The following is a 23,114-nucleotide window of genomic DNA, read 5'->3' as shown; positions in this document are numbered from 1 at the left end:
CCTTTTAAATTTTTTTTTCGTAATCAAAAATTTATAGATAACTGAAAAGATACAAAATTACATTAAATCTTTGAATGATGGTAATTTCATGTCCCTTAAAATGCCTTAATTTTCAAAAAAAATCACGTTTTCTTGGATAATTTTTTATAGATTATCAAAAAGAACTCTTGGCAGTGAAATTTATAACTAAGAACATAAACTTCATTGTATCTAGGGTATTATATTCCAAAAAATATGAAAAAAGTTAATGCACACTCGCCCGCACGCACGTCCGCTTCACGCGAAGTTTACCCAAATGTTGTTGTTTTTGTATTCAAAGTAAAGTATGTTAGATTTGATTGTAAAAACTTTTTTTTTGTCAAAATAAAGAAATAACTGTCATTCATTTGTAAATTTTTACGTGTCTTCGTGAGTTTGAAATCATTAAGCAGGATGTTTCAATGCAATATGTTAAAATTGCAATAGAATGGATATGGTTACGTGGTTGGAATGGATACTTTGGTCAAAGACAAGTCAAGTAATTTAGCACCGAAGGATTGGAAGGTTCAAGGCAAGGTTGACTTGGCAAGATGGTTGAAATGTGAAATTCTGATCGTCCATTAGCCGAATATCACGTTTAAGTGTTGTTGAGTTTCATGGATTGTAAGAGACGTGGGGACTGTATCATGCTAGAAGATTCCGCAGAGAATAACAATTATTCTTCGAAAAGTATCTGTAAAACTTCTACTAGACTATATATGGTAATACTATTACGACTACTAAACAATATATGGTAAACAACTATGAATTCAAGATTTGCAAATTGTCCTCCACTCTTAAAAATTTACGGTGCACGCGAAAGCTGTCGGGGCGAAACGTCCTCCTGTTGGTGTGCTGTGGATGCTTGGAGAGGGGGTGACAGCTCAGGTGCGTCCTCATCATCTGACAGCGGTTCAAAATGACGAGGTCCTTCTCAAAATAGCCCTAGTGTTGATTTAAAACGGGACTTTATTATAACTAAACTAAACTAAAACATTTTCCGATTCATCTTGGTACAAACATATCCTATCCAAAAGTATTGACTCGCTGAAGAGTAACTATCTGTACATTCATGCTTTAGAGTGCGGTACAGATATTTTTGAATTGTTTTGGAGTAACAACTGCATTTCTAACCTGTTTTAAATCTAAATTTATTTATTTCTTTCACCTTGACAAATAAAACTCCTTTTCTGCCTGCAGGTTTTTCCGGGCTCTGGTCCTCGATCCCGCCGCCCATCTGTACTACCGATGGTTGGCAATCATCTCGTTAGCCATCTTTTACAATGTCATCATCATCATCGGACGCAGTGTCTTCTGGGAGCTGCAGAACCTTTGCCCTAATCTCTGGTATTTCATGGATTACCTCTGTGATATCATATACATCGTCGATATCGCCGTGCATTGCAGAACAGGTGAAAACATTTATGGATTTTAGATAAATGTGTATATAATAACTAGATGAATTCAGAATCTGTCAGCCGTTTTGTTATAGTCCCCCCCCCATGGGAGGACACCTCGAAATGATTATAAGAAACTTCCGGCATGCTTCTCACCATCCTGGAGGGTACACGAAAATGTGAGGATCTGGTTCCTCCCATCGATGACGGGAAGTACTTCCTTAGGGAAGGGTTGTACCATGGCCCGTGATGGCCCTTAGGACTCTGCCACAGTTCCCGCCAATGTTCCTGTAGCGACGGTCCGGTTTTATTATCCGTGTGCCTTCGAGCGGGTCGGAGAGTCCGTGATATGACTTATTATAGAAAACCTGCATTGTTATTCATGTTTAAAAGTTTTCTTAAATAAGGTATAATTGCCTATAAATAAAAGCCTATTTTTTTTTTTTAAGTTTATCTAAGGATTGGTATCATATAGTAATTTTGAACCACTAAAATCAACAACAACAAGAAAGAGAAATAGCATTTGCTATTCACAAGAACATATTGGAAGTTCTCACTGTTGAGACTAAGAAGCACCATCAAATGAATGAAACGCTAAATTAATAGCTTTAGCTATTTAGAATTATTTAAAATAATTGGAGACATATTATATTCTTTAAATGAGGTAAAGCAAATTTCAAAATAATAAAAAGTTTCGTTGTTAGGATGATTTTCAAGGCAATTAATAGACAGATAACACCATCCAGAATGAATTTTTGGGGAATATTTGGATGCAATGTGAAATATAGATATTCGCTTTCACATTGGAATGAGTTGGTTAGGAAGGCTTGAGGTATGATGTTTTTGTCTGTTGCGTTCTATAGTTTTAACTTCCCTTTTCTGAATAAACCTAGTAAGATAAATACACCTTAAATATAAAACGAACTATTCGGCTTGGAAAGTCTGATATACAGATTATTCTTTCAAGGAGAAATGTTTTTACAAAACACTCTATTTTCTTAATCAAATATGCATCTCCTGTCACTTGTTCTCAAAGCAAATTATTTTTCTACATGCACAACATTGCCTGATAATTATTGCTATTTTAAAAGCGCATTAACCTCTTTTATTAAGAAAATATTTACAAGTGTCTGATTTTTTCCTTTTCAAAATATTTTGATGGTTTTAATACATATAGTGGAATACCTTTCAAAGCGTAAATTATTTTAGGTTCGACATTTTAAAAGAATGCCTCATACACTATATACATATTGAACACACTAATACAAATTGAAGCATGTCTTTATATGCATTATTGCTATAAAAATGCGAGTCAGCTTAAAATAATATTTTAAGCGAAAAATGCGAAAAGAAATTTTATTTATTAAATTGCTTCAAATCAATTTCTTTTAAATATCTTTTATTAAAGAGAAATCAGTGCAGAATACATGCAACTAAATTACAAAAAAAAGTATCTGAAGTAAAAAAAGTATCTGGCGTTTTACGTAGTTCTACCCGTCATTAAAATTTCTTCATACCGAAACGAATTCCAGGATGTTCATTCAAAGAAAATGGGTCACTACTTATCGACAAGCACAGAAGAAAAAAAATATTCTGACTTAGGACATCCCTGCGTATAAAATAAAATCTGTAGAGTGACTTCTTTAGAAACAATATGTAAAGTAACTACAGGTAATAAATTTTATTTTCTTCAATAAGTGAACAATTTGATGAAATAGGGAAGTTTTCCTTTTGTTAAATATTTAAATCAAAATTTATATATGTCTATTCTTTTAACGAAATACATGTTTAACCAGAAATAGAAAAAAATATATATATTAAAGTTATTTATACACCAGATAAATATTCTATAACATTTAATTGCATAACATTTTTGGACAAAAATAATGGACCCTTTTTTAGTAAGGTAGTCATTTGTAAATTCAAATTAGAAACATTTCAAATGACATCCTTATAGCAATTTCTGAGACGGAATGTTTGCTGTATGAATATTGGCTGTTTTCCCATCCTATCATACGAATTCACCGTATATGGAAATCCACTCCATTTTGAAACTTAACAGTGCACGAAAATTTTAAGTACATTCTTATTTCTTTGCAGGTTATTTAGAGCAAGGTCTTCTGGTGCGTGACCGCGCCAAACTCATTCGAAATTACACCTCCTCCGTTGCCTTCAGAATGGACCTCGTCAGCATCTTCCCCACGGACCTGCTCTATGCCGTCACCGGGACCTCGTGCGACGGGAAGGTGCCTTGCTCCGTCATCGTGCGTCTCAACCGACTTTTTCGGTTTCCCAGAATGCTCGAATTCTTCGACCGCACCGAGACGAGAACCAATTTCCCCTACGCATTTCGGATAGCTAAACTTATTTTGTATATTTTGGTTATCATACACTGGAACGCATGTTTCTTCTTCGCTATGAGCTATGCCATTGGATTCGGAACAGACACATGGGTGAGAATCGCTTTCTGTTCAGGCTTTGAATCGTGTGCAAAAACTGAATGAATGACGGCAAACCAATGCACTAACAGATTTCAAATGTGGTAGAAAATAGCTAAAATGATTACGAAAATATATTGTATTCTCAGCAAAATCCCAAGTGTTCATTGTATAAAAGTTGCTTTTCTCCTTCTTCAGACCGTGAGCTTATACAATACATTAATATTTTAGTTGGTAAATCTATTTAAATTCTCGTTTTGAAGTAACACTCTTAATTTTGAGGAAGGAACCTGGTGGACATAATCCAAATCCATACTCGTACCAGAACCCCAATGACCAACAAGTATAAGGATGGCCTGAAAAGTATAAAGTGTGTTGATGGCATATACAAAGTGTTATTAGTTAATAATAATGATGTGTTCAATGACGATATTTCTCAATGGGTCATCGATTTTTGATATATTTTAATGAAAATTTGATTAACACTTTCTAGAATAAAAAAACGTACATTTCTTATCACTTACTTTATTTATGAGGGAAAAAACAATCAGATGTATGCATCGTAAGCTATGTATACAGCTTCTATGATGAGTACAGTTCTTGACATTTCAAGCCATTGAAAGTCCCATCGCATTGTCAGTTTTTTGTAAAACGTTCCGAATGGCTTATAAAAATTTAGAAAAGTCAACAGAAAACTTAGTTATTCAAAAGTCAAAACATCTTTCTAGAAACCGTGTAAAGATTTGCCACTTATTTATTTTGTAAAGATGCGTTATTCGTTTCATTGATCAGCTCAATTGGTTATTTCTCTAAGAGTAGTTGCTTGATATCATGAGTATAAAACGAGCCTCCCAGAGACACTTCGCATCATAAATTCATGAAGGATTCCAATAAATTTAATCAGAATTTCAAGGTTATTAGTTTGTAGATATGATTATTAATTGCTTCATACAATCCGAATATTCGATATTTTTAATAGCACATGTTATCGGATGTACTAAAAATATCAGTTTTTATTTCTACTATTTCCAGTGCGATACCAATTTCAGATATCATCTATTCCAATACAGCAATGCATATTACCATTTAACTTAAATAACTAAGTTATATAAATGTACTTAAATAACATATAATTTTTAATTGGGAAAGGTTATCTGCAATTGATAGAAATACCCTTGGAAGATCGTGAGTTTTTCATTTGCTTACTTAATTTCCTTTTAAGTGTACTGGATCCTAATTTTTATATATAAAGAACAGAAAAAACTGACAGAAAAGCAGTTCGTTACCGTTTGTTAAGCAAACCAGCCGTTGCAGTAATTTCCTTGTTTTGTCTTATAACAACGAAACTGCAACGTTATTAATTTCAGTATGTTTCCATCCTTTCAATAGGCTAAATTACAATGCTTCCATCGCAATAAAATTTCACATATTGTTCGTTATCTCAATTATGCTTTCTACAACATTCTTTACTGAAGCAGATATTTGTGTTATTTAAAATTTAAATATGTTCTTTTATTGGTGGAACGTGCTCCACTATATTTTCTGGTTGTTGTTGTTTTTCATTGTTCATTTTTAGCACACTTTGGGTTCCATTTAACCCTTCGTACTCGGAAAAGTAATCCGATGCATATTTATTCACTTGCTTTTTGCTACGAAAAATAAATATACAGAATTGTTTTAAATCGGATATCTTTGAAAAATTAATCTACATCTTTTTACCATTCTGTAGGCGTTTTTAACAATCAAAATTGAAAAATAAGTAAATAAAACATAAAAATGATGCACCGTTTTGAATGGTAAGTGAGACATCATCCTAGGGCAAAGGCTTAATATTTATTTTCTCACCATAAATTTAATCCTCTTCCAAAAAAACAAACAAAAAAAAAACTGCTTATTCGACCAATAAAAAGTTACAAAAAGCAGATTTTTATTTAAGCTTTATAGTGCAAATAAGAAGAGAAAGACTGAAAGTATCTCAAATTTGACACTTTACCGTATTTGCAGTACATCAAAGTTCAGATTACATTCAATTTTATTTTTGCCTTGCTTCTCAAAAAAGAAATCTTTCGATAGTATTAAAAATTGAAAGAAAGAAACTTCTCCCTATCCATTTTCTCCCGATGATTTTTAGTATATTATAAATCTTCTGTAGAATTGGTACAACGGAAGACATCTTCCGATCTCAGAATCGAAAATCGAAACCCTTGATTCAAATTTCGACTAGTCCCTACTGTAAAGATTAAATAAGCAAAAAAAAAAAAAAAGTTTGATGCTTAACAATTAATCTGTTGAAAATGTACTATTTTTTCATGATTTCGTTTTATGGAAAAACGTGTTATTTATGAGAATTTTGAATATTTTTATTTTCATCGATCTGCATCGATTTCATTCAAAACACTGCAAAGGCAGAAAAATGACTTTGTCACCAACACCTTAGAGCTAATTTTCGTTACCGACGAAATGCAGAGAAATATATATTTAATCGGTTAATTCAAATAAAAGCGAAGAATGATTCGAATCAGCTAGTGTTTCCGAGAGAACAAGACTCAACAAAATGACATAATCAAATTAGAGTACTAAGACTAAGTTTGGCAGAATTATACCGTTTCCTTAACATAAGTTCCTTAGCAGTTTAGATTTAACACTTTCATGTTAAACCATACAAATTTTGAGTGCAAGGACACGTATTTCCCGCAATAACACGGAATACTTAAAAAGATATATATATATATATTTATATATATATTCATAATGACTAACACATTACAAAACTCTATTAAAACATTTTTATCCGAGTGTATATAATCATATCCATTATCTGAAAAAAAAATATCGCCTTTCCCTGTTACACATATCTACTCTGAAAAATCCCCTTCTTCATTAACTACAATAAAAAAGCCCTTTACATTTCAGCATACATAATCAAAAAGCCATTAATATAATTAAAAATACGACTTGATAATTTCAAGGAACTATAATGCATTTTCCAGAATTTCAACTTTTGATATTACTACTTTCATTAAAACTCTTCATTGCATTGATACCCTGAAATATCTTTAAAATTATGCTGTAGTATAATTAAACGACAACGACATGTTTTACTAGAAAATTAGAAAACTTTTTTATCCATGAAGGATAATTCATGTATTTTGTCTAGTTGCTTATGGCGAAGAAATTCCGATTTTCTAATAAATTTGATTGAAAAAAATTCGATTTATTATTCGAAGTAGTATTGATAATTTAATAAATATTAGAGTTTATATATGAATGTTGTGAAACATATAATAGCTTATTCATCATTGGTTTTAAACACTTCTTGTCCTTCAATGCAATAACTTTGTATACAAGTCGCTTCAACCGGGGGGGGGATGTCGTAGTGTACCTGAAGTGGTTTCAATTATGCTGATGGTTAGGAGGGAATTATCCATAGTCCAGTTGGACCCAAGCTTCTGTGATTATGACTCAATTTCAAAGACAGGCGCTTCTGAAAAGATTCTTAGAGCCGCGGTGGCCTGGAGGTAAAATCTCGGCTTCGGTACTGGAGGGTTTCAGGCTCGGGACCAGATTCCGCCGAAGAGCCGGCGTGTAAGCGGGTCTGGCGCACATTAAATTCATCGGGGCCAAACGTCCTTTCGCTCGTGTGGTTTGGAAGTTTACAGAGGGGGTGCTAGCTCAGGTGTCGTCCTCGGCATCTGACCGTGGTATAAAATTAGGAAGTTCGTCCCAAAATAGCCCTAATGTTCCTTTAAAAATGGGACGTCAATATAACTAACCTAACCTGATAACTAACTAACCTAACCGGAAAGATTTTTATACGACAGCCCGGACCCTTCGACTCTATGCGGAATTTGTACTACTGTATCGATTCTACAAATTCTATATCACTGGAAGAATTTGCTTAGAAACCTGGTAACTACATCAGTACTGATTGTGCCTTGTAGAAATCATTAATTGTGGAGGGTCCTTTTTCAGCTCTTTAAAATCAATCCAAATCAGATTTTTTTTCTTTTATTGATATCAATCTCTATCTCAATAAGCTAGTTTTAAGTAGCAAATTTTAGCAAACTGTAATAATAAAAATCTTAATTCCTATCACTTTTAAGAAAGCTTTTGTTCCTATAAAAATTCAAATGTAAAAGCAATTTTTGAGATGATAAAGTGAAAAAAAAATTTCTCTTAACAAGATCGGAATACTATTTAACTATAGGATCTAACATTTTTTTAAAGTAATGAAGCAATATTTTTTAGAATTATAAAATAATATAACACATAACGCATAAAACATAACTTTATTAGAAATGCTGGTGAAATAAAAAGTTCTATATAAAGTTCTAAAATATAAATCATACTAGATTTTAATTTGAATAAGTTCGAGTGCACAGTCTTTCTTAAACTACATGAATACACAAAAATGAAATTATTTTGAAAATACTTGGAAAAGAGTCTCGGGGGTTCTTACACAGTTGCCTGCTTTGCCTATTTGATAATCAAATACTAGCATTATGGAAGGACGTTTCAGACTCAAGTCCATGTAATTTCGACTGTAATTATATCGGTATCCTTAATTAAATTTTTAACATACATTTTTCAAAATCACACGGCTGCAAAGCAAAGAAAATATTTAAATTATAAATGTTTACATTTCAAACAGGTTCCAAAATTTTTTGTATTACAATTCATTCGAAAGATAGTGTGTTCTATTCATTGTGTGTAACCGTCAAAATTATATTTAATTTTTCATGATTAAAAATTATAGTCCTCATAACAAATGACGTACAATTGTTTTGAAATTTAATTTAGGAAAACAATTTTGACCATCTTAAATATGATGTACCAAATTCAATGAACTAAATCATAATTCTTGAAATTGTAGACTCAAATATATGAAACTTTGGGGGGGGGCGCACTTTGGGTTGATAGTGGATTTTTTTGTCAAACGACTTTTTGACATCAGTAATCAAAAATAAATGACTAAAATTAATTAGTTAGTTAAATTCTTTTAAAACTTAGTGATTTTGAAAAAATTATGCATTTATAAATGGGATTATATAATATTTTAACTGGTAAAGGTAGTCGGTTCTAGGTGCTCTATCGTGTTAGGTTTTTCGACGTACAAACTAGTATCGGTCGTATTTGGTAACACTTACGCTTGCTAGAACAATTGATCTGCATTTTATAGACAACCAAATTCTTTGAAATGTTAGTATAGAGTCTCTATTCAACAATAATATTAACAGTAAATGTGAGCAGTTTGAAAAAACTCTAATTATACTACTTTTTCCTTAAACAGGTGTACAAAAATGTGTCGGATCCAAAGTATGGCTCTCTAAGCCACCAATACATTTACAGTTTCTACTGGTCGACGTTGACATTGACCACAATTGGTGAAGTGCCTGTCCCGGAACAAGATATAGAGTACCTGTTTGTGGTGGTCGACTTTTTAGTTGGTGTCCTGATATTCGCCACGATCGTCGGAAACATCGGAAGCATGATCACCAATATGAATGCAGCCAGAGCTGAGTTCCAGAGCAAAATGGACAACGTAAAACAATATCTAGAATTCCGAAAGGTCGGCCCCGATTTGGAAAATCGTGTTATTAAGTGGTTCGACTACCTCTGGACAAACAAACAGTCACTTGACGAAAATGCTGTAACGTCCACTCTGCCGGATAAATTAAAGGCGGAAATAGCAATCCACGTTCATTTAGATACTTTGAAGCAAGTGCGAATATTCCAAGACTGTGAACCAGGATTATTGGTACAATTAGTGTTGAGGCTGCGGCTTCAAGTGTTCAGTCCAGGAGATTATATATGCAGGAAAGGTAGGTTCTTTTGCAAAAAAAAAAAAAAAAAAATGTTTCGGATAGCACATATATTTATCATGAATGAGGACAGAAATAACACACACACACACACACACACACACACACACACACACACACACACACACACACACACACACACTAATTTAAATCCTAATTAATTTCCTATTTTTTATCCTAACTTTCCATACTCCGAGCGAAGGGATAAACATCCCTAACAACTACGCATTCCTTTCAAAGATACCTAGATTCTCTTTCCCTAAATAGACACGTGTCAAAGAAATCCATATCAGAATCACTTAGTAAAATCACTAGATGAGATAATTTCTGTAACATTCGTTATTGAGTTCAGGTGTGAATGCAATCCTTTCTCAAGTTCAAGCAAATTTCGCCAGTTAATTATTCCAGTATTCTTATAGGTTTCAATTACTGTTGTATGATGACAAATTACCCTGTACAGTTAATGCCTAATAATTTCACATGATGTTTCAATGTAAAACTAGGATCATAATATAAGTATTATCCACTGTGGAGTAGCTGCAATTAAGACAGTCGATTAGGCCAATATTTATGATAAAATATCCAATGAATGTAAAAAAAAAATGTTTTGTAGGGCCGAGCAAAGTGAATGTTCCACAAGGGGGAAATGTGCCCTCCGGATTCGAAATCTCCATCTGCTCCTGTAAACTAGTCCATAAGTATTTTTCTATCAGATTGCACTTTCTAAACTGGATCATTCGCGCTGGCCATGGACGTCACTACCAAATACAACTTGACTAAATATTCAAATATTTGTCCGTTTAAGTATTTACATCAGTAATCAATGAGCTAAACTCAGTTTCTTTTACTTGATTAATGTTTTTGATCATATTTTTGCATTTCGAAGAATCATTATTTTTGTCTTCAAATTCCCCATCATTTTAGAAAGGCTTCTTTTAGGAAACGAAAAGAATTGAACAAAACTGAAATATCTTCGCCATCAGTTGATGATAATCGTCCCCTGGTGTAAGTTAGGAAAAAATGTCTCATCTTTTACATATTAACTATGCAATAATATACATATTTCTCTACTAGTAATACTATTGTAATCGTCAAAAAATTCGAACTCAAGAAAATTTTGATGCGTCGAACAACACATATTTGGAATTTTGTTTCTGAACACAATAAACTCAAAAGCACAATGAGCTACAAGTATAATATTTGGTATGTGGCCTTTTCATCAAATGTGTTGATTTTGAATGAAAAAATCTCTACGGGAAGTCTCTCTGTTCGTCCGTTCCGTATCCATGAGAACAAGATAACTCAGCATGAGATCAAGAGCATTGATTTATCATTAGAAGTGTAGAACTGTACCGAAATTCAGACCTGATTGGTCAAAAGGTTTTCCTGAGTTGGTCAAGTATGCGAATGCAATATCTCGAAAATGCGACTTAGACGAATGACATTTGGTATGTGATCTTGTATTCAACGTCATAGATCTCGATTAAATTTTAAATCCAAAAGGAATTTTTAAAAAAACACATCCATAATCTAAATTCAGTTTTTTTCCTTGTGTTATGAAGCACAAAAAGCATTTCATTCATTTAGCTTACGAAAATGCCTAGGAGAATTTCTTGTTTACTAAATACTTATTTTTATTTTTTTCCGGCGAATCAATTCTTTTATGCACTAACGAGGCATTGTCTTCCTAAATTATCTTATCTGGTACTTCCTGTTTTCTTGATGTTCTGATTTAGAACATTTTAAAGTATCCGACTATATATATAAAGTCTTTTGAGTAATGATATTTTAAACAATATTTTTCTGTTTTCAATTGTTATTTATTTAAAAACTTAATATATCATATAAAACTATTTTGTAATTATTTTTTTTAATATTTAAGAAAACCTTCTTAAATATTTGAGAAGAGAAATGACTGCAATGGTATATCTTTCAATATATATATAATTAGCGATGGCTAGAAAATGAAGCAAAAGTTTAGGAATAAGTTATTATTCTAAGAGTTAAATGTAAAATCATATATTTTTGTAGAATTTTAGTATTTTTTCCGAGTTTAAAAGATACATACTTGATAAGGGTTCATCATTAAACAATTATAGTTTGGTCCATTCTCTAGACAGCATTTTAAATTAAATATATACCAAATTTTAGACTGATAATGAAAAAATGACAATTTTTGTAAAGACTACATTTTGAGAAAAATGGGTTTTTTTCCCCCTTTAATTTTAAATAAGAAAAAAGAAAAATTTAAATAGTTTTTTTCTTTTAATTTTAAATGAGGCGAGAAAAAAAATATTTGTGTGCAGTACTTTCTAGATTGAACAGTCATTCCTCCATTATCTTGAAAGCTGTTCATTTTTTTTTCTTTGTCTTTTTCCACTCTTATGAGTATGTATTATGATCTGCTTTGCAGCTAGTATCAGCAGATTTCGATAGTTCTAAATAAATATGACTTTTAATTATTTTTATTTGTAGTTTTGTTCACAGACCCATTTTCCACTGTGAAAACAGTTAAAAAAACGATTTTGAAAAAGTAAAAGAACAGACTTTTCGCTAAAATATTAAAATAAATTGTGGTAAAAATATATTTTGAACGTTGACGGTTACTTCAAATGAATGGTTTTTCATATTTACATTCTTACTTGGACAGCTTTCAAAACATGAAATTAATTACTAGAATCTGTATTTTTAACGAAGTGCCTTTTCTTGCAGTATTTAATGAAATCAGCTCTAGCAAAGGAATTCAAATATCAATATATTTTCGTATACTAGTAGAAAGAATTATAACCGTCAAAAAATTTGAACTCGCGATTTTGACGTATCGTCACGTTTCACATCTCCCCGAATCCGACATTCACTTTTTGGGAATTATGTCTGTCTGTCTGTGAATGTAACTAAAATAAGAGTTTTATCCCTCTAACTTAGAGGGATAAAATTTGTATAAGCACTTTAAACCAAATTTATAAATCTTCATCAAAATTTAAGTGAAATTTAGTGAGAGGCGCCTGTCTGAGGATAAGTGAACACGATAACAACTAAACGTAAAGAAGCAGACGAATAAAAGAATGTGTACACATATTTTGCATCTAAAAATGTAGATCCGCATCAACTTTGAAACGTCAAGTGGTTGTCCGTTTGTTGGTTTGTACTTTTGCATGCCTCTAAGCGCGGTAAGTAATAATCGATTATTTAGATAAATAAAATTTTAATCTTATAATTGCAGGTTGTTGTTTTTTTTTGTGGCAAATGTGGGTCTCAATAAATGGGGAAAAGAGGCATCCAAAATACATATTCAATTTTCTGGTTACAAATGCATATTCAATTTGGTTATAAACCGCATGCCAGGATTAGCCGGTTTTAACCAGTTAATACCAGTTTTCCTTACTATACAATGCAGTATACAACTCGCATGTGCGGGATTCTGAAAATAAAAATCTGTGCACTCGTGATATTTACAATCTTCTTCAAAAACCACAATTTTATGTGGTGGGGGAAAAGGGATATCATTTTATGCGAGAAAGTTTTGAGGAATCCGCTTCTGCTGGATGATGCAAGCATGCAGTTTTATAGAAATATCAAGGTGCATAACGATCATAAAAATGAATGCTTCTTCCCATAGGTGACGTGGGGAAAGAAATGTACATCGTGAAGCGAGGTCGGCTGGAAGTGGTTGCAGATGATGGAAAGACAGTATTTGCCACCCTCTGCGACGGCAGTGTCTTTGGTGAGCTGAGCCTACTCAACATTTCCGGAGTGAAAACGGGGAATCGCAGAACAGCGAACGTCAGGAGCGTTGGCTACTCGGACCTCTTCTGTCTGTCAAAGGAAGATCTCTGGGAGGCAAGTTAAAATCATTTTTTTTTTTTTTTTGACGAATCGATTCAGCTCTGTCCTAGTTGGAATAAATATTGTACTTCGGAATTTTATCCGATTTGCTTATATAAGCATTTACATTTTACGAAGATATGGAATATATCATTTATTTGTGGCAATTATAAACCTATTGAAACAGTCAGATTTTCAGTACCCATAATATGCACAAATATTATCCATACAAGTTTTTAAACACAAATATGTGACCAAGCAATAACAAGTTCGAGTTAGTTGATATATGAGAATTTAATGAATGACAATATAGTTATGTTAATGATGATGTATAAATTATGATGAACAAATTGAAAATGACAAATTTACGGGATGAGACTAGGATAATCAGGTTCAGAGCTAACATAAAAGTTCGTCTTTTAAGCAACACGTCGTAATAGTTCGTCTTCACCTCGCCACATCTTGGCATCAACTGACAGCAACTCTCGCCAGAGACGCTGATCAATGGCGGAAAAGTGAGGACCTGGCACGACAAATATATAATGGTACATATTTGCACCTGTAAAAGTGTAAACGGTATTGCATAATTTTTCACTTTTTGTGCGATGTGTGCTCTGAAACAACTGAGAAAGTCATGTGATCGGTATGAGTTTTATAGTGAGAAGGAACTTAAAAAACACAAGCATGATGAAGCATGAATCACATATTTACTTATGTGATTCAAGTATTATAAAACGCGTTTTTTATGTGACAGCTAAATAGGTTGGAAAGCCAGAAATATCAGACATAAGAGTAATTCAATTTGAGATCTGTTCTACCACATTCTTTTTATCCAGTTCATTATAAAGGGAAAAAAGAGGCGCGTACGTGGTGAAAAAGGAAGAGAAATGACCTCCATAATTGTTAACTTTTATCATGAATGAGTGGGAAATTATTCATATTCTATCTTCTCTTATTAGAACTTAAAATTAATAGCATTTTATAAAAAAATTAATTAAATGCAAAATTAAAAGCTCTGCGAACTTTTTTATTCGTATTATTTGAAAATTCAAATAGACTAGGCTTTTATTATTTTTTTAAAAAATCTTTGCTCAGAGAGATGTTTTGAGGTACGGATATATACAGAATCAAAATTCCGTTCAAACCGATGTCGAATGAGGCAGCCAAGCAGCCACAAAAGCATCAAAGAAATCAGGCCATCAAAAGGCAAAACCGAGTACCGGCAGCTCAGGAATGCTAAAAGATAAACCAACCGAAATGTCAAATCACAAACCAGCAGAAAAATCTACTTCGTCCCCTCAACTGCCAAGAGGAAGTAGTTTAATTGAGGATTGTTCAAATTAAACTTCAATTCAAAGAACTGCGGTGTTCTATTTTACACAAAATCGGATAAAAAACTCCGGCGAAAATGAGCTCGTCGCTCATTAAATTAAAAAAATAAAAAATAAATATAAGTAATAGATGAGGCTTAAGCGAATGAATTTTACAAATATAGAAATATATTATCGTTAATTCTACAATGCAAACTTATTTACAAATGATTTGAGATTAATAAATAAAAAAAGGCCGAGAAATTCAACAAAAAAGCTTTTGAAAATTCTTGAGACTTTTCTTGTCGTGATGTTGAACATGATGACACGTTTCATGATACCAAAATTTCATTAATATGCAGGAGACAATACTAATGCACCTCCTCTAATAACTTGGCTACTCATTATTTTCTATGACGTACTTTCACAGACGATCTGCTATTTTGCAGCACAGCATAGCATGGTTTCACTCAATTTGATTTATGGTTATGGGACACCTTAAAAAGACAGGTTTATCATGAAATTCCTATGTTTCTTTCATTCCCTTTTCTCATTTTTTTTTTAATGTTAAGCGAATTATTTGAAATATTTTTTCTTGAAATTTCATTTTCTTTGGCTTTTAACTCTCCTCAACTCTCTGAGTTGATGAAATTTAATTTGAATTACCGTATGTATAAATGAATACGACTAGAATACTGAGTTAGTGCATTTAAATTAGAAATAATTTATTAGCTATTAATATTTTATTTAAAAAAATTCATCAGTGTATTGTTTTCAAAAAACGTATAACAAATATTTTACAAATAAACAAATAATTAAATGTCATTCTTCTGAAATACAAGTTTCATCAGTTGATCATATTTCAACAATCATTTAAGCACGTGTCTTCTTGAAAAATAACCATCAGCAAGTAATCGTAAAAATAAAAGACAAAAAAAAGCTCAAAATTTGTGGCCATTTTAAAGGTTTCTCATCTAAATAAAAAACAGCGGAATGATGCTAAATGCAGAATGTCAGCTTTTTTGAGTTCATCGGCTTTAAAGGATGTCAGGCGAAATTTGGAATCTGTCCAAGTGAATAACATTCGCTGAAATTCTTTATTTTTTCTTCTGAAAAAAAAAAAAAAATACGTATCAACGCCGCAAAAGATTTTTGGCCCGAATGGATTTCTGAAGCAAGTCGTTAGTCAAAAATGTAAGCTTACCATATTATATCTGCATATGAGAAATTGGAAAATGTGTTAACTGATATTAGAAATCGTTCATCTACGTCATTTGCCGCATATTTCTGTATTAATTTTATACGTGCCTCTCCTTTCACAAAATTTTAGAATTTTAAATGATTAATATCGGACACCTCTAGATTTTAAGGTTAACATGCTTTTTTTCAATAATAAGTTTAAGGAATCAAATAGAATAGCATGCCAAAATTATTTCAGTTGTGTTTGTTAGTTTTAAGCGTATCCTTAGGTGTAATTAGCATGCTCTTACTACCGTTAAGTGTAAAAAAAAAAAAAAAAAAAAAAAAAGAAAGAAAAGAAAGAAAACCAGGGCCAGTGTCATTGTATATATAAAGTGCTGGAAAAAATAGTATTTTAAAATACATTAAAATACTACACTAAAATTAATAGATTAAATGAGCATCCTGCTTTTGAAACTATTTCAGACTGTTTAAAAATGACCTTAAAATTCTAAACCGCGATCAGATGACAAGGGCTACTAATAGCCATGTCAAGCCATTGGTTTGCGGAACTTCCGATTTTCACAGTATTCTCACGCCCCTTTTATTCCGGGCCCAGAGAATTTTGAGCAAATCCCTTTCGGCGGATCTTTGGAGGACGACATATGATTGCCGCCACTACTTGCAATCTTTCACACCACTCGTTTGATCCTGTCAGATTTCAAGTATTTCAATGAATTTGTCTATTAAATTTATTTGCATCAATAAATTCGAATACTATACTACTCAAATCTTTTACAGACCCTGTTACTTAAGAATTTTTTATTATTATTATTATTAATCTTTAAATTGTTTTTTTACAAACTTTCAGGGTATTCTCTTATTCTGCTTAAGAAATTCGAACAGAAAAGTAGATTTGCTGCTTTCCGAGGTGTCGGAAGTAGATATCCTTATATTCAGGGTATTTAATTAAAACGTAAGCGAAATTCCCCCTTACTTACAAAAATATTACAGCATAAAAATACATTTTTATACCATTTTAAAATTTTAAAAAAAAATCTTTAGAATAGTATAAATTAGACTGTAGGTAGCAGGCAGTTTTTTTTCTGAATTTGACAACTTTTTAAGAAAATATGTTTTTGCATAATTTTCAATATTGCATTTCCATGTTTCACTCAAATTTCAAACAGTTTCAATGATTTTGTCAAATATTTAATAACTTGATTTTCTTCTATTGTTGAAAGTTAAGGGATAATATTTTGATAATGATCAGCACAATTTACATGAAGAATCAAAATAAAATTACAATCGCAAAAATCAATAAATAAGTAAGTAAAAACAATATTCAATATTAAACCGATTACCCATTACCCAACTTAAGATTTTAAAGGTACTTTGATGCCATGAGACTCAACTCCATTAAGAAGTTTCTGGCTCACAAACAGACTAGGTAACAAGCTATTAAAATAATATGACTTTAATATCTGTCACAAGATTTAAATGAAAGATTGTCAAACGATTTACTTGAAATTAAATGCAACCGATGTTCCTGGTGCACCAGCTGGTCGCCAAAAGCGACAGGTCTTTAATAAAATAATGATTTTTTTTTCGTGCAGCATTGCCAAGTGTTGAAGAAAATTATGTAGCAAAGTTTTTTTCAGTAATCGTCAAAACTCAAGAAAAAAATTCCTTCATTAAACTGGTATCTCACAAAGGTAATTTTTTGAATTTTAAATTCATTTAAGTCATTTTTAGAAATTATAGCTAGCAGAAAACAAAATTTCGTTGAATTTTCAATTAAAATGTCAAGAAAGTTGGCACTAAGGTATGAGTTTCAATTCCCGAAAGTGTACTTTTGCATAACCCAGGGAGAATAACCTGGCCACACTCTTCTTTATTGTAAGACTAGGAACCGGTCTCCAGCCGTAGATATATCATCAGTAATGCAAGTAGATAAAACTGAAAAATGTAAGAAAATGCTTATTTCTGAACAGTTTTTTTAAAATTATTTCCGTTATTTTGTAACCTCAATGATCTCCAGTAAATAATTTTTAAGACCCTTAATTCATTTTTATTATTTAAAAGTTTATTTTAAATTTTTATCGTACGATTTTTGTACTCAAATGGCTATAATAATTATTTCCTAAAATTTCTTACTTACTTATTGGCATTATTTTTTTTAAATCTGCATACTATTTATTAATTAATTTTATATTCTTTACTAAATATTAAGATTTATAAATAAGTCTTTATTGCTGTTTTTAAAATGAAAATTGTTGTATTTGTTTTTTTTAAATTGAATTTTTGTGGTGTCTTCGCAATTTCGAATGACCGGTTTGCATTTGTTAATAGCAATCAAATATATTTGTCTTTCTCACTTTAATTAGCTTTTCTAGCAAATTTTAAATACTGAAGAATGCAAAGGAAGAAACAACGCATAATAAACTGTGATTTTCCAAAGGAAGACGATGAAAGAGCAACTGAAAAAATGCACGAATAAAAGAAATGACTGATTACAATAGCATCACAATGTTGCAATTTGAATACTTCCGCAAATGTCTATATTTAATAACTGTACAAGTCATTATGTCTATGTAGGTGGGTATTCCACATCGCCTCCTAAACAAATGGACTGAATCCGACGACATTTTGCACACTCCTTGCTTCAGACGAGGGAAGATTATGTACAAAAACGAATCACTTCCGTCCCAAAATAGCCCTAGTGGTGAGCCAAAACATAGCATTAATATAACCAATCTAAGCCAAATATTCAAACAATTAGAAATTGACCAAAATTCCCTTTTTTATACAGTTTCCTGATAGTCACAAAAATGTGCATTTCGGAAGAAATTATCTCAAAAATACTTTTTCGCCAACTTAAAATTCCAAAATTTACTTTTAAAATGACACCAATATAATTTCTGCCTAGTTTTTTCCTTTAATCGTTATTCTTTTTCCTTCAAAGATAAAAATGCAGACAAAGGAATTATGTAGGTAATTTGAATTACTTTATCATTACCTTTTGATACTTCTGTTTTATTTTTAGCAATGTTTTTTATTAGTTTTAAAAGAATTTGGAAGTTTATTTAATTAGATCAAAGAATTATTGCCCCTAAATTCTCCTATCAGCTTTAATTGCGTCTTCTAAGAAGTGATAAATAAGCGATTTTGTATTCAAGATGTTGAAAAGTGACTTAACTAGCTTAAAAGAAAACAAACCCAGCTCTCAAATTCAAATAAAGGAGGTGAAAAAAATTGTAAAGCTTTTGCAAAGATTCAAGACCTCAAAATTCGAAAATAAGTAGTGTATAGCTGAATTTTATTCCATTGATAAACCTCTGCTAGAGAAGCATTTTTTTCAAAAGTCTTCAGAAATCCTCTCGGACCTCCCCTCTCCTGTCCAATTCAAAGGTCCAAAATGTCATAATTTGCGAAACAGTTATCATCTTTCTAACTAATGGTCCAACAAGTTCCATCTTTCTTGAATTTTGTTATTAAAAGTCCTGTAAGAGTGAGTCGCTTCATTTTTTTTTTGTTATATAGTGCAATAATATGATATAAAAATTTAGAACTTATTTGGTAAAAATTGGATCATTCCTCCCAAACGTTCCTTTTTGATTTAACCGCTGTATTTTTTTATGTGTCATATTATGTAAACACCATTCTTATAAAAGTTTAAGCTATAACTTTCTTGATTCTTTTGAAACGCATTTTTATGCAATCATGTGCAATGTCAGAGTTAGGGAAGAGGATAAGACTTCTGCGTCAGACGCGGCTGCCTTTTGTAATATGCACAGGTAGGGTGGGAAACAATGAGCACGCTCAGTTCTATAATCAAGAAAAACATTTATTTATAGCACATGTAAACACATGCATAGTTCCCACGAATGTGTATAATGTATTTATTTAGAGATTTATTATTAAACTTCAGAATAACTATTATATTTATCTATTAAGCTTCGGAAATCTCAAGTTGAATATCTATACCATTGACTCGTCAAAGTCCTAGCATAGATTTCATTTGAGGAATTGAATATATAGTAATAAGTTGTGAGAATTCCAAGATTTTTTTCTGAAAGATCGAGAGATTAGTGCTTTTAAACTGGGCCGTTGAAATCCTTTGTACATTTACCCGGTGCGAAATCTGGACAACTATTCATTCAACCGATTATTAAAATAGAATTAAAACTATCTTATTGAAATCGGACGCTTAAATTAAGAATGAATTTTTACTGTCAAACGATAAAGAATATATTGGTTAAGAACATAGTCATGTGATATGTGTATAGAACAGCGCCTCATAAGTTCAGTGCAATCAATGGAACGCCTAACACACGGCATAACGAATGGCATTCTTTTGGAATAGATCCTTGAAAGTCCTTTCTATATTGAAGTACATGAAATCTTTAATTTTCTCGTAATACCACTTTAATACAGTTAGAAGCGTGTTGAATTCCAAGGAAGCAAAAATAGAAATAAAACTACTATGAGGTTACAATAACACGATTTGCTTTACTAAATTCTCGTGAAAATTGATGTTGTTTGGAATCCGGATCTGTAAGCGACAATGCAGTAAACTGTGACCAAGCTTCTGATATTTGTCTTGAAGCTGTAACAAAATCAAAGGGGAAATTTTTTTCAAATTTTGTAAGAAAGTCACAATAAAAAACCAACATGTTAAACACAGTAAAATCAAAGATAGTTAAAGTTGATTAAAATAAATTATCTTTAATTAACATCAGTCCTTCAACCGTTATTTGTGTATCTGAGATAGTCTCATGAAATTAAGATTGCATCTGGAATTTGAATTGTCAGCACAAAAATTATCCATATTTGATGGTGCATCTCTTCGAAAGGATACAAAATCTTCACCGATGAAAATGTTTGAGGAAAATGCTGAGAAACTTGAATAATAATAGTTATATTTTGAACAAGGAATTCCTACCATGTTTTTTCATGTGTCATGGTCAAAACATTAGATATGTGGTGATATTCTTGAAAGCTGTCAGGAATATGTTTTCAACAAATATGGGGAAAAGGAGATAATTATTTTAGGAAAGCTTCTTTAATAGCCTACGATCCAGAATAAAGAGCAGAACTTCTTGAGATATTGTGTTTGTAACAAAAACATTATTTTTCTCAATAAAAAAAAAAACCTTCTTGAGAAGCAAAACTAATAATAATAATAAAAGTGATGCCAGCTCTGAAATCAAAATTCCGAAATATTTAACATAAGTCGATTATAACGTTTGAAGAAGTGAATGTTGATATTGTAATAAGAACCATAAACCAAATTAATTCTAAAGTTGTAGTTGCGAGTTCAAATACAAATCGAATTATATTGTTGATTGCTTTTTTCTCTGAATGTACAAGTATATATTCCAGTAAAGGGAAATGAACTGTTATTTTTTTATGAGACGTATACGAAATAGAAATATCGATTGAAAAATACAAGAATTTTTAAAAACATTTAGCATTTTCCGTTACATTGCAGAACTGCCTCTTCTCTATAAGGTATTGGGAAAATAAAACCTGTTATAATGTTGATTTGTAGTTCATTATTAGAGACATACAGTGTGATCCAGATCTTTCTAGAAACTACTGTATTGAAAAAAGAACTGTTGTTTACTAAAGAGAAATTTCTGCAACATTTGGATGGATTAAAAAGAAATCCATCGTTAAAAGTGGTCCGATATTATAGATCTGTAACTTTGAAAAATCGATTTTGGATTTTGACGGGGGAAAAAAAAGCGCTGATATTTAACTATGACCTAGTAAGACTACCGCTGCCATTAATATTTAAGAGGAATTTTTTTCATTGTCAGTGAAGATTGGATAGTAAACATAAATGGATATGGGCGATTGAAACAATAAAACACAGAGTGGGAGTTTCAGAGGAAATCACCACCAGCTAAAACCATTTACTCTAAATCATCGTTTGCATCAATTATTTTTTGCTTGTATCAAAGGATATAGCAGTTACTGTATGATAATGCCTTTAAACAGATTATAGTTTTGCATATCTCGACATACAGGGTCTATAGGTGGTGAAGAATGGAATGAACCTTGGAGAAAGAGTTACAGAAAATCCCCAAAACTAGTATAAGCATTAGAAATCCCACAAAATTGTTTTATATCATTGTTATTTCCTTAATAAACCCAGTTTAAAGATATTAGACTTATTAAAAGTAATCTTATTTATTTATGTTACATCTTGTTGCATAACACCTCCCAATGCCAGATCGATTATTAAGAGATTTTAACTCATTTGCATCATTTTCAGGCTAGCAAAATTAACATTGATTCACTGTTTAACATGAATTATGAATGAAATAACCTGATAAATTTCTTTATTTTTTTCCAAACAGGTGCTGGAAGAATATCCTGAAGCACAGAAGCTGCTCATCGAAAGAGGGAAACAGATTCTTATTAAAGACGGTCTTCTGGACGAAGAGGCCATCAAAGAAGCCGAAGTCCAGCAAGAGGCGTTGAACATCAAAGTCGAAAGACTGGAAGATTCTATCGAAGTGCTGCAGACCAGGCTCTCCAGATTCTTGGCCGAATTTGTGGCCAGTCAGAACAATTTGAAACAAAGAATTTACAGACTTGAAAAACAAGGCCATCGAACTGTGGATGACCTGAAAGTCGCGAATATCACCGAAGATAAAGAAGAGTATTTTTAGGAAAAATTCTACTTATGAAATTGCTTTTGAATCATTTCAGGTAACACAAGATAACAAAAATACGTACTTTTTGCCTTTTTATATGTATAATTTGCATAATACATTTTCCGGTTTGAATTTTCAACTGATTTACGTATAGAGCAAAGAGCTGATTTTCGGGGACAATAATAATAGAATTTTTGACTCATCCAAATTTGCGATTCTATTTCTCCACATTTTAGCCAACGCCAGTGGAAGATGGGTTAGTAGAATTCTTGAACTCAAAGTTTTTTCATATTCCGACAATGTCATTATTAATAGAAAATAGATTTGCAATTACTTATTAAACTTGAAAGTCCATAATAATTTATTAATATTCTTCACAATTAACATATTTTAGTGAATTTAATCAAAAACTTACAATAGTTTCAAAAAAATTTATAAAAGACAATGTCAAACTAAA

The 23,114-nt window shown here is 31.7% G+C and overlaps 1 protein-coding gene across 1 annotated transcript in view; it reads left to right on the top strand.

The window, feature by feature from the left end:
* LOC129962673 (cyclic nucleotide-gated cation channel alpha-3-like) overlaps positions 1-23,114 on the top strand; it is a 98,844-nt gene that overhangs the window by 72,269 nt on the left and 3,461 nt on the right. The window contains exons 4-8 of the mRNA XM_056076577.1: positions 1,219-1,430; positions 3,516-3,868; positions 9,144-9,675; positions 13,295-13,515; positions 22,358-22,712. Coding sequence (XP_055932552.1) covers positions 1,219-1,430; positions 3,516-3,868; positions 9,144-9,675; positions 13,295-13,515; positions 22,358-22,672 — 1,633 coding nt within the window. The 3' untranslated portion in view covers positions 22,673-22,712. The remainder of the gene's footprint in view (positions 1-1,218; positions 1,431-3,515; positions 3,869-9,143; positions 9,676-13,294; positions 13,516-22,357; positions 22,713-23,114) is intronic.

The sequence above is a fragment of the Argiope bruennichi genome, chromosome 3 (genome assembly GCF_947563725.1).
Source record: "Argiope bruennichi chromosome 3, qqArgBrue1.1, whole genome shotgun sequence".
Lineage (NCBI taxonomy): Eukaryota > Metazoa > Arthropoda > Arachnida > Araneae > Araneidae > Argiope > Argiope bruennichi.
The sequence above is the reverse complement of the archived record's forward strand: the minus strand, read 5'-3'. Positions and strand labels throughout refer to the sequence as shown.